This window comes from Thalassophryne amazonica, chromosome 18, assembly GCF_902500255.1.
Source record: "Thalassophryne amazonica chromosome 18, fThaAma1.1, whole genome shotgun sequence".
NCBI lineage: Eukaryota > Metazoa > Chordata > Actinopteri > Batrachoidiformes > Batrachoididae > Thalassophryne > Thalassophryne amazonica.
In genome coordinates this window covers 51393148-51408488 of record NC_047120.1, presented here as the reverse complement: position 1 = coordinate 51408488, position 15341 = coordinate 51393148, and the positions used below count along the sequence as shown (strand labels likewise).

At 40.0% G+C, this 15341-nt stretch overlaps 1 protein-coding gene across 1 annotated transcript; it reads left to right on the top strand.

The window, feature by feature from the left end:
* The first annotated feature begins 804 nt into the window (after positions 1-804).
* On the top strand, positions 805-12585 carry sult1st6 (sulfotransferase family 1, cytosolic sulfotransferase 6). The gene is given in 8 exon segments (XM_034193224.1): positions 805-1503; positions 1611-1739; positions 7758-7855; positions 8005-8131; positions 9416-9463; positions 9466-9509; positions 9578-9758; positions 12355-12585. Coding segments are annotated over 8 exon segments (930 nt in total). The 5' UTR covers positions 805-1313; the 3' UTR covers positions 12468-12585.
* The last annotated feature ends 2756 nt before the right edge of the window (positions 12586-15341 follow it).

The following is a 15341-nucleotide window of genomic DNA, read 5'->3' as shown; positions in this document are numbered from 1 at the left end:
TTTGAACATTAAATATCTTGTCTTTGTGGTGTACTCAATTGAATATAGGTTGAAGAGGATTTGCAAATCATTGTATTCTGTTTTTATTTACATTTTACACAACCTCCCAACTTCATTGGAATTGGGGTTGTATTTCCACTTTTCAAGCTCTCAGTCACAGTTATAAGTGGTACAAAAACAACAGGCCTTTGCGCACTGAAGCTTTCCTACTCTGAATGATGACTTTATTGACTTTAGAAATTTAGGTCCAAAGGTTTTACTTATACACAGAAAGTGTCAATCATTATTCAGCCTCGACTCTTCCTACAAAATGTGACTAGTTGCTTAAGAATAATTTGAAAAATATATTAGAGCCCACCCATATACTTCAGAGGGACCTACATCTATGTAACCAAACTAGTGGGTGTGATGGAAATTAAGGAAAATTTTTGGGTACGGCACAGGACCCTATTTTTAGGGAGCTTGTAGAGGGACAGTGAGCCGCCCCTCCCTGTCCGTAGACTTGGGGGCAGTGCCCTGGGCCCTTAGCCTCCCCGGCCTGGGTTTATGGCGAAGAAACCATTGGGCAGCTGAGAGAGAGAGAGAGAGAGAGAGGAGAGAGAGAGAGAGAGAGAGGAGAGAGAGGTGCGATGGAAAATTAAAGAAACTTTTGGAACTATCCAATCAAATTTAATGTCCAGTGCAGGTCTTCTTTATAAAAACACATTTCAACATTTCACAGTTTGGGTTGTTTTTCCCACTGTGTGCAAAGATCTTGTCCGTGTCCCTCCCTTCTCTCAAATTACACAGGAAGTGCTTTCAATCTGAGCAATAGAGGAATTCACAAACAACTGGAAACGTTACGTAAGGCCACTTCAACATACGTGTGCCTCTGAGTGTCTGGGATAACAGATGAATAATAGCCTCCCACACGGCAGGAACATCACAGAAGGACAGAGGCCAGTTTCAGAGTGACTTACGCAGCATTTTGGACCTCAGGAAGGATTGTTTTTTGAGAGATTCTTGGTTTGGGATCCAGACTGTTGGAAATAAACTGGATGAACACCAGAAGACATCAAGAGGATCTTTCACAAGAAATCAAAGAGATTTAGGAGTAATGACATCTGAAAAAAGGACCTCTCTCAGATATGGTTATAACACAATAAACAGCGTGACTGGGCGGTGATTTGGGGATTGGAAATTACCACAAAACAGCGCACTTTATTTGTGCAGATCTGAAAAACCAGACCAGAGAGGAACCTACGCAAAGAAGGGACTTCTGATTCTTCTAGATCTTTTTCTTTCTTTTTTTGTGAACCTGTAACCTTCTCCTCATGGCAACGGTGGAAGCAGAGATGTCCTACAGTGAAGCCATTCTGAAAGCCTCTGCCTCCCTGACTCGCTTCCCCCTTATCCCAGTCAAAGGAGTTCCTCTCATGAACCACATTGCCAACAACTGGGACACTATCTGGGCTTTCCGTCCTGACCCCTCAGACCTTCTCATCGCCACCTACCCCAAAGCAGGTACAGCTTATGCCTGTGGTCTTTCCGGAATGAGATTTTGGAGTGGGAATCTGGAGCAGAAAGTATCTATCATCCCAACTCGGTGTGGATTTGTGGTCTTTCATTAGGAACCACATGGACCCAGGAGATAGTGGACCTGCTTCTCCACGGTGGAGATGCTGACTTCTGCAAACGAGCCCCCACACCTATGCGGAGTCCTTTCCTGGAGATCTATTCACCACCACCCATCCCCTCAGGTGTGCATTTTCTTTCTGATATGTTTGCTTTTGATTAGCAATATTCTTTACAGAAGATATTGAGTGGAGCAGTTGTTGCTGTGTTTATTTGATCTTTGTTGTTGTTGTTAGTATGACCCTCTGAGTCTGGTCTGCTTGAGGTTTCTTCCTCAAAAAATGCCAGAGAGACTTTTCCTTACCACTGTTGTCTACATGCTTGCTCAAGAGTAATGGTAAGGTCAGACCCTAACCTTGTGAAGTGCCTTGGGGCATCTTCCGTTGTGATTCGGTGGTGTACAAAGAAGTTGAATTTATTTTTTTTTCATTAATGACCCTTGTATTAATTTACTTTGTACAATTACTAACAATGGGGAGGTGGTGGCGTAATGGCTTGCACGTTGGACTGGGACGCCAGCAATTCGGGTTTGCTTCCCAATTGCAGCCACGCTCCCTACTGGCACTCTTGACAACAGTGCTGGGGAGGAGTGAGAGACATGTACAGTGGGCCCTTCTGGAAATATGTCTATATTCTCTATATGTCTATATTCTCTATATAATATGTCTATATTCTATATACTCTATTTCTTCTTCTTCTTCTTCTTCTCTCCAATTCAGATACAAGAGAAATTCTGCTTTAATGGACCAGAATTCATTGAAATACTTGGGAATACAATTATCAAAAACAACTTATACACTCTTTGCCTTAAATTACTGTCCCCTCATGACAAAATTAAAGAAGACATCAGTACATGGAACTCTATTTCTTCTCCGATCTCAGTCATAGAATTGATTTGGTAAAAATGAATGTTCTGCCTCCATTTCTCTTTTTATTTCAGGCCCTTCCAATAGAAACCCCCAGAAACTTTACTCTGATTTAAATAAAATAATCTTTCGATTTATCTGGCAGGGGTAAAAAAGCCAGGGTCAACTGTCAACCTTACAACTCCAAAAGGAAGAAGGTGGGATGGCCCTTCCACATTCAAAAACTATTTCTATGAACCCAGATTAAACCTTTGATAAAGATCTGTAACCCAGCATATAAACCAGATGAAAAGATATTGATACTATTCCCATATGGAAAAAACCCCCAGTACATGCAGTGATAGCTCAAAAAATTCTTGGAGGACCTCTAGATACTGTGAAATAGACTTTAATAGAAGCTCAATTTAAAACCTGGAAGACAGTTAAAAGACAAATATAAACTGGATGATAAAATACAATAATTCAATGTTGTGCATTTGATGGATCATCGATTCAAATCATGGGTCGCAAAAGGAATACAACCTTCTTCTCCTTTACAGAAAAAGGCCAATTTAAAGACTTTGAATAAAAGAAATATGGTCTTGAGAAAAGTTGATTTTTTTATAGATATCTTCAGATTTGCAACTATTTGATCGAATATAAGAAACAAAACAAATCTAGAGGATCCGATACTGAGATGATTTACAGATGCTCATCAAAATGCTTCAAACATGGGAGTTATTTCAAAAATCTATAAGGTCTTATGACTAAGAAACAACATACAACAAAGTACATTAAAGGACATGGGAGAAAGAGGGGAATCTCTCAATATCAATGAAGAATGGTCAGGTATGTGGAATTTTGTATGGAGATGCACAAACTCCCAATGTGGAGGGAATTTGGTTGGATGTGTAGTGTCCGTTTTTTAATCACACCGAGGCAGAAAGCACACTTTGCATGAGGTGATAGTGAATGTTGGAGACAGTGCGGGGTGTCAGGAAGAAGACCACTGCATATTTTCTGGGAGTGCCCAGTAATAAAACCATTTTGGATGGCGGTCCATAAAACACTAAAAAAACATTCTGAACATTGACTTGCCTCTACATTTTACTTCACCATTTCTGGAAATTGTTGTTTTTCAGGCAAGAAGTGATAAATATATGTTCAGCATATTGATCTCAGCCTGTAAAAAAAGCTCTAACAAGAAAATGGTTGCTTCCTGAAGCCCCCACAATACAAGAGTGGATTAATATTATGAATGATCTTTATGTTATGGAAAGGATGACTTTTTGTTTACGTTTACAGAAGGATGCTTTATTGAATATTGGAGGAAGTGGGGTTAAATACGGTATATGAAACTTCAACGAACAGACTTTGTGGAGGTGACAGTCCAAGAACCGTTATGATGCCGTCTTGTCTTAGTGTTTTTGAGCTCAAGTTATTATTTCTTTATTTGCTTTAAATTTCTGTATCTCTATCTCTTCAGATCTCTTTTTGATAGGCCAAGAGGCACTTTTTTTTAACAATCGCTATCTCTCCCATGTTGTATTTTATGTGTAGTGTTTAAAATTGAGGACTACAGAGCAAACTGAACAGATTTCTATCTAAAAAGCAATGTAAATATTCTGTTGTCTAAAAACCAAAATAAAGAATCTCAAAAAATGGGCAGGGTGCATACATTTAGGCACCTTTGTCATTTTACTGATTTGAATACATTTAGCACTAATATTGGAACACAAAATTGGTTTTGGTAAGCTCATTGACCCTTGACCTCCTTACACAAGTGAATCCAATCATGTGAAAGGATATTTAAGGTGGCCATTTGCAAATGATTCCCCTCTTTGCATCTCTTCTAATTAGTGGCAACATGGGAGCCTTGAAACAACTCTCAAATGACCTGAAAACAAAGACTGTTCAACATCATGGTTTAGGGGAAGGATACAAAAAGCTATCTTAGAGATTTCAGCTGTCAGTTTCCACTGTGAGGAACATAGTGAGGAAATGGAAGACCGCAGGCACAGTACTAATTAAGACCCCAAGTGGCAAACCAAGAAAAAATCTCAGATAAGCAAAGGATGGTGAGAACAGTCATAGTCAACGCACAGACCTGCTCCAAAGACCTACAACATGATCTTGCTGCAGATAGTGTCTCTGTGCAATTGTTCAACTATACAGCGCACTTTGCACAAAGAGATGCTGTAATGCAGAAGAAGCCTTTTCTGCATACACGCCACAAACAGAGTTGCTTGAGGTATGCTAAAGCACATTTGGACAAGCCAGCTTCATTTTGGAATAAGGTGCTGTGGACTGATGAAACTAAAATTGAGTTATTTGGACATAACAAGGTGTGGTATGCATGGCTGAAAAAGAACACAGCATTCCAAGAAAAATGCTTGCTACCTACAGTAAAATTTGGAGGTGGTTCCATCATGCTGTGGGGCTGTGTGGTCAGTGCAGGTACTGGGAATCTTGTTAAAGTTGAGGGTCACATGGATTCCAGTCAATATCTGCAGATTCTTGAGAACAATGTTCATGAATCAGTGACAAAGTTGAAGTTGTGCCGAGGCTGGATCTTTCAACCAGACAATGACCCTAAACACTGCTCAAAATCTACTAAGGCATTCATGCAGAGGAATAAGTATAACGTTCTGGAATGGCCATCTCAATCCACAGACCTGAATATTATTGAAAATCTGTGATGTGATTTTAATAAGGCTGTTCATGCTCGGAAACCAACAAACCCGACTGAACTGGAGATGTTTTGTAAAGAAAAATGGTCCAAAATACCTTCAACCAGAATCTAGACTCTCATTGGAAGCTATAGAAAGTGTTTAGAGGCTGTAATTTCTGAAAAAGGATGATATATTTTTTCTGTTGGGGTGCCCAAATTTATACACCTGCCTAATTTTGTTAAAGATTTATTACACACTTTCTGTAAATCCTACAAACTTCATTTCACTTCTCAAATATCCCTGTGTTTGTCTGCTATATGATATATTTAACTGAAATTGCTGATCCGAATAACCAATGATTTATAAAGGAAAATCATAAAAATGATCAGGGGTGCCCAAACTTTACATACAACTGTATACACAGCACTTTTCCCACATTTTGTTATGTTACAGCTTTATTCCAAAATGGAGTAAATTCATTGTTTCCCCTTAAAATTCTACTCACAACACCCCATAATGACAACATGAAAAAGTTTTTTATTTTTATTTTTTTAATTTATTAAACATAAAAAAAAACTAAGAAATCACATGTATAGAAATATTCACACCCTTTGCTTACTTTGTTGATTCACCTTTGGCAAAAATACAGCCTCAAGTCCTTCTTGAATATGATGCCACAAGCTTGTTCACCTATCTTTTGGGCAGTTTTGCCTATTCCTCTTTGCAGCACCTCTCAAGCGCCATCAGATTGAATGTGGAGCATCTGTGCACAGCCTTTTTCAGACCTTTCCAGAGATATTCAATTGGATTCAGGTCTGGTCTCTGGCTGGGCCACTCAAAGACATTCACAGAGTTGTCCTGAAGCCACTCCTGTGATATCTTTGCTGTGTGCTTAGGGTCACTGTTCTGCTGAAGATGAACTGTTGCCCCAGTCTGACGTCAAGAACACTCTGGAGCAGGTTTTTCATCCAGGATGTCTCTGTACATTGCTGCATTCATCTTTCTCTCAATCCTAACGAGTCTCCCAGTTCCTGCCGCTAAAAAACATCCCCACAGCATGATGCTGCCACCACCATGCTTCGCTGTAGGGATGGCTCTGGTTTCCTCCAACATGATGCCTGGTATTCACGCCAAAGAGTTAAATTTTTGTCTCATCAGACCAGAGACTTTTGTTTCTCATAGTCTGAGAGTCCTTCAGGGGCCTTCTGGCAAACTCCAGGTGGGCTGCCATGTGCCTTTTACTAAGGAGTGACTTCTGTCTGGCCACTCTACCATACAAGCCTGATTGGTGGATTGCTGCAGAGATGGTTGTCCTTCTGGTTCTCCTCTCTCCACAGAGGAATGCTGGAGCTCTGACAGCGTGACCATCGTGTTCTCGGTCACCTCTTTGACTACGGCCCTTCTCTCCTGTTCGCTCAGTTTAGACGGGCGGCCAGCTCTAGGAAGAGTCCTGTTGGATCTGAACTTCTTCCATTTACAGATGATGGAGGCCACTGTGGCCACTGGGACCTTCAATGCAACAGAAATATTTCTGTTCCTGTCCTCAGATTTGTGGCTCGAGACAATCCTGTCTCAGAGGTCTACAGACAATTCCTTTGAATTCATGCTTGGTTTGTGCTCTGACATGCACTGTCAACTGTGGGACCTTATATGTAGACAGGTGTAAGACTTTCCAAATCATGTCCAGCCAACTGAATTTACCCCAGGTGGACTCCAAATAAGCTATAGATACATCTCAAGGATGATCAGTGGAAACAGGAGGTACCTGAGCTCAATTTTGAGCTTCATGGCAAAATCTGTGAATATTTATGTACATGTGATTTTTAGTTTTTTTTTGTAATAAATTTGTAAAAATATCAAATAACTTTTTTCACATTGTCATTATGGGGTATTGTGTGTAGAAGTTTGAGGAAAAAAGGAATTTCATCCATTTGGAATAAAACTGTAACATGATAAATTTGGAAAAACTGCAGTGCTGTGAATATTTCAGACGCACTGAATTCCTCCACTGTCATGGAGGACAATCGATGCTGTGTGTCCAAGGCGAGACATCAGTGATGTCAAGATCTTGTATCACTTTCTTCTTCCCCACCCACCTCCTCCACACCACCCTGAGTCTCAAGAGGCACATCTGGCATCATCATCCTCACAGGCAGCAAACAGACTCATAGCTCTGCTTGAAAATTCTACTCTGGCTCGAAGAAATGCCGACAACAAATGAATTACTGTGTTAGTCCCCTTCAGTTAAAGCTAACAGTCTACACTCCAAGCACATCTTGTTTGTTTAATTTCAACTCCATTATGGCGGTGTACAAAGGGAAAAAAAATAGCCAAATTGTCACTGTCCAAATTCTTGTGGACCTGACTGTAATATTTTGGTCAGAATATAATATATAATATTTAATATTTATATTATATATTATAATATATAATATTTTGGACTGTAATATTTGGTCACCACACCATGGAACTTCACCTGGTTCTGGATGGCAATCGTCCAGGTTGACCTGTCCAACTGAGCAAAAATAATAAAGTGTTGCAAGTCAGTATGTGTGTTAGTATACGACCCAAAACTAGAATCTATTTGTTGTGGTTCTGTCATATATATCCCATTTAACCATTTCAGGTCTTGACCTTCTGAGGAAAATGGATCCTCCAAGAATGATCAAGACACATCTCCCTTTTAAGTTGGTGCCACCTGCATTTTGGGAAAACAAGTGCAAGGTGTGTGAGAGATTTTACTGAGGGGTACATTTGAAATGTTTTTGCTTCAGATGGTACCGATAACAGCTGTGATGCTTGTAGCAGATAGTGTCCCTTATCCCACGGACTCTGTATTGTTATCAAATCCTGCTTTATTTCTCTCAACACAGACGATCTACGTGGCACGCAACGCCAAAGATAATTTGGTGAGCTACTACTACTTTGACTGTATGAATCTTACCCAACCTGAGCCCGGGCCCTGGGACGGCTACATCCACAAATTTATGAAAGGAGATCGTAAGTCGATTAAAATTCATTTTTACAGATTATGACTAGCTTGCATAAAGTTTCTAAATGAGATGTTTAATTAACACCCACAAAATATCACCTGACATTTTAAAGTGTTATAAATAAAACAACCAAAAGTTACAAATCCTCCAGAAATGATAAAAGAACTGAAATTGTTTAAATGTTGGTTTTTTTTTTTGTTTTTTTTTTTTAATCCACGGTGCTGCAAATAATAGTCTCGACTTTTCCGCCTTATTCTATACACAAATTATTATGCTTCAGTGGATATAATGAGTGTTCTGCTTGTTCAGACAATTGGTGACTCAAAAAAAGAAGTTAAAAGTTCACCAATGTTCTCCTGTTGATGTTAAACTGTCCATTATGACGTGTGCTGCTGCCTTTCTTGGCCAGGTCATCCTTGCAAAAGAGGTTTCAATCGCAGTAGAATTCTACCTGTTAAATAAAGGTTACTATTATAATTATATAAACATGAAGTCCTGCTAAAGTTCCTTTTGTTGTTCTGTCCATCCTGATAACTAAATAAAGAAAGAAATATCTACAAAACAAAAATATCTGGCACAACATTATTGTTAAATATTGTTATGCATTCAGACACTTAGTTTATTAAGGTGAACATCTTGTAATTGTATGGGAAAATGGCTAAAATAAATAAATAAATAAATAAATAAAATCAAAAACCACCTCAAGTTGCACAATAACTTCACGTTGCCATAATTATAACTTTGAAGTCTCTGGAATGTAGACCACACCTCAGTGGTTTTAAATTAGTTTACAAGCATTTTACCATCATTTTCCCCTGAGAGCATAGTGGTGGTACAGTGATAATTAATCCATCTGGTCTGGTCTGGTCTGTCTTACACGAAAAAGCAAGTTTTATATTGGTCCTGAGGTCCATTATCCCTGGATTCCAATCACACTTTCAAACCCAATCAGTGGTGCCGCCAGGGATTTTGGGACCCATGAAAAGAATCTTACTGGACCCCCCACCCCCACCCCATATTATTGTGTCATATTGTGTTATAAATGTATTAGGGGCCTCTCTGGGCCCCTGTCAATCATGGACCCCTAGAATCCTTCTTCTCATTCTCCCCTTTTCAGCACCCCTGATCCCAATGGATTTTTTTTTATTGCAATAGGAAAGTTTCAACACTTCTGATGTCCTCTGTTCATCCAGATGGAAAAAAAAAAAAAAAAAAATCAAATAGTACATGATCAAAAATTATGGTAAACTGTATCACAGTTTGTATAAACCTTTGAATTCTGGTTCTTCAGTGGCATGGGGCTCCTGGTATGACCATGTGAAAGGTTTCTGGAGGAGAGAGAGGAGAAGAACATCCTCTACCTCTTCTATGAAGACATGAAAGAGGTCAGGCTGTTCTTGTATAGACTTTTTCCCCCTTTTTTTCTTCTCCTGAACCATTTTTATTCTTACAGAATCCTCGGCGTGAAGTCGAGCGCATCATGAGATACCTGGATTTGTCCATCTCAGATGAGATCATCAGCAAAATTGTTGAGCTCACATCGTTCAAGAGCATGAAGGAGAACCCGATGGCCAACTACTCCTGCATCCCTGCCTCAGTTTTTGATCATTCTGTCTCCCCATTTATGAGAAAAGGTGGATCATTTTCCTGTTATGTCCTTAGTAGTGAGCCACTGATCAGAATAAATATCAAGATGCATGATTTTTACAATATCATGACTATATCATCTCGCAAATGCATAAAGGAGAGATCAAATAACGTGTTTAAAATATAATGAATTTCAGTAAAGCAGAATAGAGATCCACATCTAACTGTACTAAAATGTAAACATTATAATGTTCTCAAACAAGAGAATCATCAAGATCTTGTATTAGATTGAATTATATTGTGCATAGGGTATGCATCATATATACTTGTCAAATCTATTTATTTTATAAACAATGCAATTTCAAGGAAACATTACACTATAACGTAGGAATTTACCATATAGAGCTCAAGGGTGGGCGTAATAGAGCTGTAGCCCCTCAAGAAGTTCAGTTCTCTCCACTCCCACTCAAGGTGGAGGTAGGATCGTATCAAGGATTAGCTGTGAGCCCTTCTTGTTTACAATGGTAATGGGAGGGTTGATAGATGAGATCAGGAATTTCCAAAGTATGATGTTTGTGGATAACCCTGTAATCTCTAGTAATATTAGGAGGCTGGTTGAGGTGAGCCCAGAGAAGGGGAGCTATGCTCTGGAGAGAAGGGGAATGAAAGCCAGATGCAAGAAAGAGTGCCTGGGCCTGGACAAGAGTGAGGGCCGCAGAATAGTACATTTGTAAAAAGGTGGATGCATCCAGTATGCAGAATCTTTCTCCTGGTTGACCATAGCATAGTTCAGTCTGGCTTGAGGGTGTTTGTTCTGCAGAAGTGGAGTTTTTCTTTGTCTGCAACCTCACAGTCCATTCCTGTCCAGGGATCTAATGATTGTCTTCGAGACTACAAATTCCCGACTTGGCTAAGTCATTCACTTGTGTCTTGGCAGTTGTTCTGGGGTCTTAGACAAATCTCTCATTAGTTTTCTTTCCAGCCCTTAAATCTTTTGCTTCCTACCTCTGCCAGGTTTGTTCTGTACTGTGGCTGACTGAATTTCTTGATGATACTTCTCACTCCAGTTCTTGACACACACAAAAAAAAAATCCAGGAAATCACATTGTAGGAGATTTAAAGTATTTATTTGTAAATTATAGTGGAAAATAAGTATTTGGTCAATAACAAAAGTTCAACTCATTACTTTGTAACATAACTTTTGTTGGCAATGACAGAGGTCAAATGTTTCCTGTAAGTCTTCACCAGGTTTGCACACACTGTAGGTGGTATTTTGACCCATTCCTCCATGCAGATCTCCTCTAGAGCAGTGATGTTTTGGGGCTGCCGCTGGGCAACATGGACTTTCAGCTCCCTCCACAAATTTTCTATGGGGTTGACATCCGGAGACTGGCTTGGCCACTCCACGACATTGAAATGCTTTTTACGGAGCCACTCCTTCATTGCCCAAGCAGTGTGTTTGGGATGCTTGTCATGCTGGGTGACCCAGCCACGTTGCATCTTCAATGTTCTCACTGATGGACGGAGGTTTTGGCTTAAAATCTCATGATACATGGCCACGTTCATTCTTCCCTTAACACGGATCAGTCGTCCTGTTCCCTTTGCAGAAAAACAGCCCCAAAGCATGATGGGTCCACCCCCATGCTTCACAGTAGATATCGTCTTCTTGGAATGCAACTCAGCATTTTCGTCCTCCAAACACGACGAGTTGAGTTTTTACCAAAATGTTCTATTTTGGTTTCATCTGACCACATGATATTCTCCCAATCCTCTTCTGGATCATACATATGCTCTCTGGCAAACTTCAGACGGGCCTGGACATGGCTGGCACTGCAGGATTTGAGTCCCTCTCTGCGTAATGTGTAGCCTTTGTTACTTTGGTCCCAGCTCTCTGCGGATCATTCATCAGGTCCCTCCGTGTAGTTCTGGGATTTTTGTTCACCGTTCTCATGATCATTTTGACCCCATGAGATGAGATCTTGCATGGAGCCTCAGATCGAGGGAGATTATCAATGGCCTTGTACGTCTTCCATTTTCTTACAATTGCTCCCATAGTTGATTTATTCAAACCAACCTGCTTGACTATTGTAGATTTACTCTTCCCAGCCTGGTGCACATCTACAACTGTCTTCCTGGTGTCCTTCGACAGCTCTTTGGTCTTGGCCATGGTTGAGTTTGGAGTCTGACTGTTTGAGGCTGTGGATAGGTGTCTTTTATACAGATAATGAGTTCCAACAGATGACATTAATACAGGTTACAGGTGGAGGACAGAAGAGCTTCTTAAAGAAGTTCCAGGTCTGTGAGAGCCAGGAATCTTGTTTGTTTGTGGGTGACCAAATACTTATTTTCCACCATAATTTACAAATACATTCTTTAGAAATGCTACAATGTAATTTTTCTATGGATTTTTTTTTTTTCTCATTTTGTCTCTAGTAGTTCAAGTATACCTAAGATGAAAATTACAGACCTCTGTCATCTTCCTAAGCAGGTTAACTTGCACAATCAGGGACTGACTAAATATTTTTTGCCCCCACTGTGTGTGTGTGTGTGTGTATATATATATATATATATATATATATATATATAGCCACCACTGTTATTTGCCACATAGTGAACTGTTTTATTCTGTATTCTTATCTACAGGTGAAGTGGGTGACTGGAGAAACCATTTCACACCTGAGCAATCCAAGGTGTTTGAAGAACATTACGAGAGGCAGATGAAGAACGCAAACATACCATTCAGAAACCTAATCTAACAATTTTCAATTTATTTTCATTTATACGTATAGTGCCAAATCACAACAGAGTTGCCTCAAGGCGCATCACACAAGTAAGGTCTGACCTTACTAACCCCCAGAGCAACAGTGGTAAGGATAAACTCCCTCTGAGGAAGAAACCTCAAGCAGACCAGACTCAAAGGGGTGACCCTCTGCTTGGGCCATGCTACAGACATAAATTACAGAACAATTCACAAAACGAATATACAGGAAATGCTGTTGGTGCACAGGAATACCACACCCATCTCTGGATGGAGCTGCACCTTAAACAGAGAGGAAAAAAAACAGAATCAGGCATCAGAAAGATAAGAAATACAGTATAATTTGTCAGCATTAAACAACAAGAAAAACAGGAAATACTAAGGTGATCGCTGGCCACAAGCCCTAAGGTTCACTAAAAGACCCAGAATTTAGGTAAAGTTGAGGCCGTGGCATGCTCCGTTTCCTAATAAAATGAATTAAAAGAGTAAAAAGCATAGAACTATACTATGCCAGTATGCTAGCCATATGAAAGGGAAAATAAGTGCATCTTAAGTCTGGACTTGAAAGTCTCTACAGAATATGACTGTTTTAATGACACAGGGAGTTCATTCCACAGATCAGGGGCACGATAAGAGAAAGCTCTATGACCCGCAGACTTCTTATTCACCCTAGGGACAAAAAGTAGTCCTGCACCCTGAGAACGCAAAGCCCGGGCCGGTACGTAAGGTTTAATTTGGTCAGCTGGGTAGGGAGGTGCCAGTCCGTGAACAGTTTTATAGCCTAGTAGCAGAACTTTAAAATCTGATCTCACTGGGACAGGAAGCCAGTGAAGAGATGCCAAATGGGTGTAATGTGGTCAAACTTTCTGCTTCATGTCAAAGTCTGGCTGCAGCATTTTGAACCAATTGGAGAGCCCTAATGCTAGACTTCAGTAAACCAGAAAACAGTACATTGTAGTAGTAGTCCAATCTGGAAGCGATAAACGCATTGATAAGGGTCTCAGCATCAGCCATAGACAGGATGGGACAAACAGCTTTTCTAAACTGATGCAACTCCTCAAATAAATAAATAGAAAACAATGAACTCCCACAGTCCAATAAATACAAAACACAAATACTGTGAATTACCAAAATTGCTTGAGAGATATGGCAGGACCTTGTGGGGAGGCTGGAGTCAGAATTGTGTAAAGTTGCATTTCAGTGACTGGTTTGGCATCAATAAAATAACTGACTTACTGGGACTGCAGTGACATGCAGTGAGGTTGATGGCTGGTGAGGCACTGATTTCTCATTAAACAAACATATGAACCCCACAGAGTAACTTATTCACTGTTTGATTGGCAGCAGTTAACGGGTTATGTTTAAAATCTCATATCAGCATTCTTTACACATACAAACTGTAGCACACAAAAAACACATTTAATTAAAAAACAAAATGTTATGGTCTTACCTTTACTTATAAATGAAGTCCAGGTGCCGCTCCTTCTGAACAAAAGCATCGATGACTTGTTTGTAAAAGTTTTCCTGATCTTCCTTCAGTTTAAAGTCTGTCTCAATGGAGATCATCACTGCCAGGGAAGAAAGTCGTCCTTCATCAGTCCAGTTCCATCTGTGTTTGGAGCCTTTTCTGCCTTTGAATGTGAGTGGTCGACCACTCATGTATGATGAGACTTCTTTGTCAATTCTTTAGGTCACAATATCCCATCTGAGTCCAGACACTGTCACAAGTTGAGAAAAGGAGGCAGGAAAAGGCATTTTCTTACTGGACGTCCACACAGCCAGACTTTACGTGTGTCCTGCTCCGTTTGAAAAGAGCGGGTCTTCTGTTGTCTGAAGCAAACCTTTTAGCTATGGTGTTAGTCTTCCTTTAATTATTACCTCCTGCTTTGATTGAAAGTCCAGTTTGTATATGTAATCCTCCATTCTGAAACTAAAGTCCAGACAAGAGGAAAAAAATTAATGAACGGCTGCTCTTGTAGTTTGCTGTCATTCTGCAGCTGAGGAGTTGCTGCAAGAAGAATCCCTGGGATCACTAGTGCCACCTAACATGAGGCAGGAGAACTGCGTGCCTCACCTGGTGCCTTTTTGCAGCTGTTTTATATCGCTCAACACAGGAAACACGTTACACACACACATACAGCTGTTGACAAAAACACTGTACATTATGTATATCAGCTAAACTATGGAATTTAAGTTCATTGTAAATGCAGCCGTTAATCCAGATCATTTTGTAAATTCTTTTCCTTATATACACAAATTGCACCATGGTTCTTATGCTTTCAAGGTTTAAATAGGCTATTTTGTTTACCCTGCTTCTATACACTTTGCAAGAATGACAGTTAAAATTGTTTCTTTGGTGCAATTACAGCGTTTGGCCACCTGTCGGGGGGCCTCTAATTTTTTTATTTAAGCTCGTGGTCTCTCTACTTCCTGTTTGGTTTACATGTTGGCGGCAAACTCCCGTTTTTTCTGTCAGCAGCAGGCAGACGTTTATCATGAAAGCATTGTGTTCAAGACAGTACGTAAAGCGGTTAAATCACTAAATATATGTTGACACAAGATTCTATACAAGGTAATGTTAACTCACGAAAGGTGTGTTTACTGTGTTCAGAAGTCTGAAGCATCTTCAAGAGCATTCATGCTAACCCCTCCCATTGGTTGCAAGAAGGCAAAGTGGTTAGCGTATTTACCTTTTCTTTGCACTTTGGTTGTTTAACCTTGGTTTATAATGTGAATGTGTTCTTCCACAAATGTGTTGACTTAAGAATTAATATTTTGTCTGTGTTCTTAGTTCTACGGTGTTATAAGGTGTTCAAGTCACAAAGTAAACATCAGTAAAAAGAACCAGAGTCTCATGTGTGATCAATGGGCG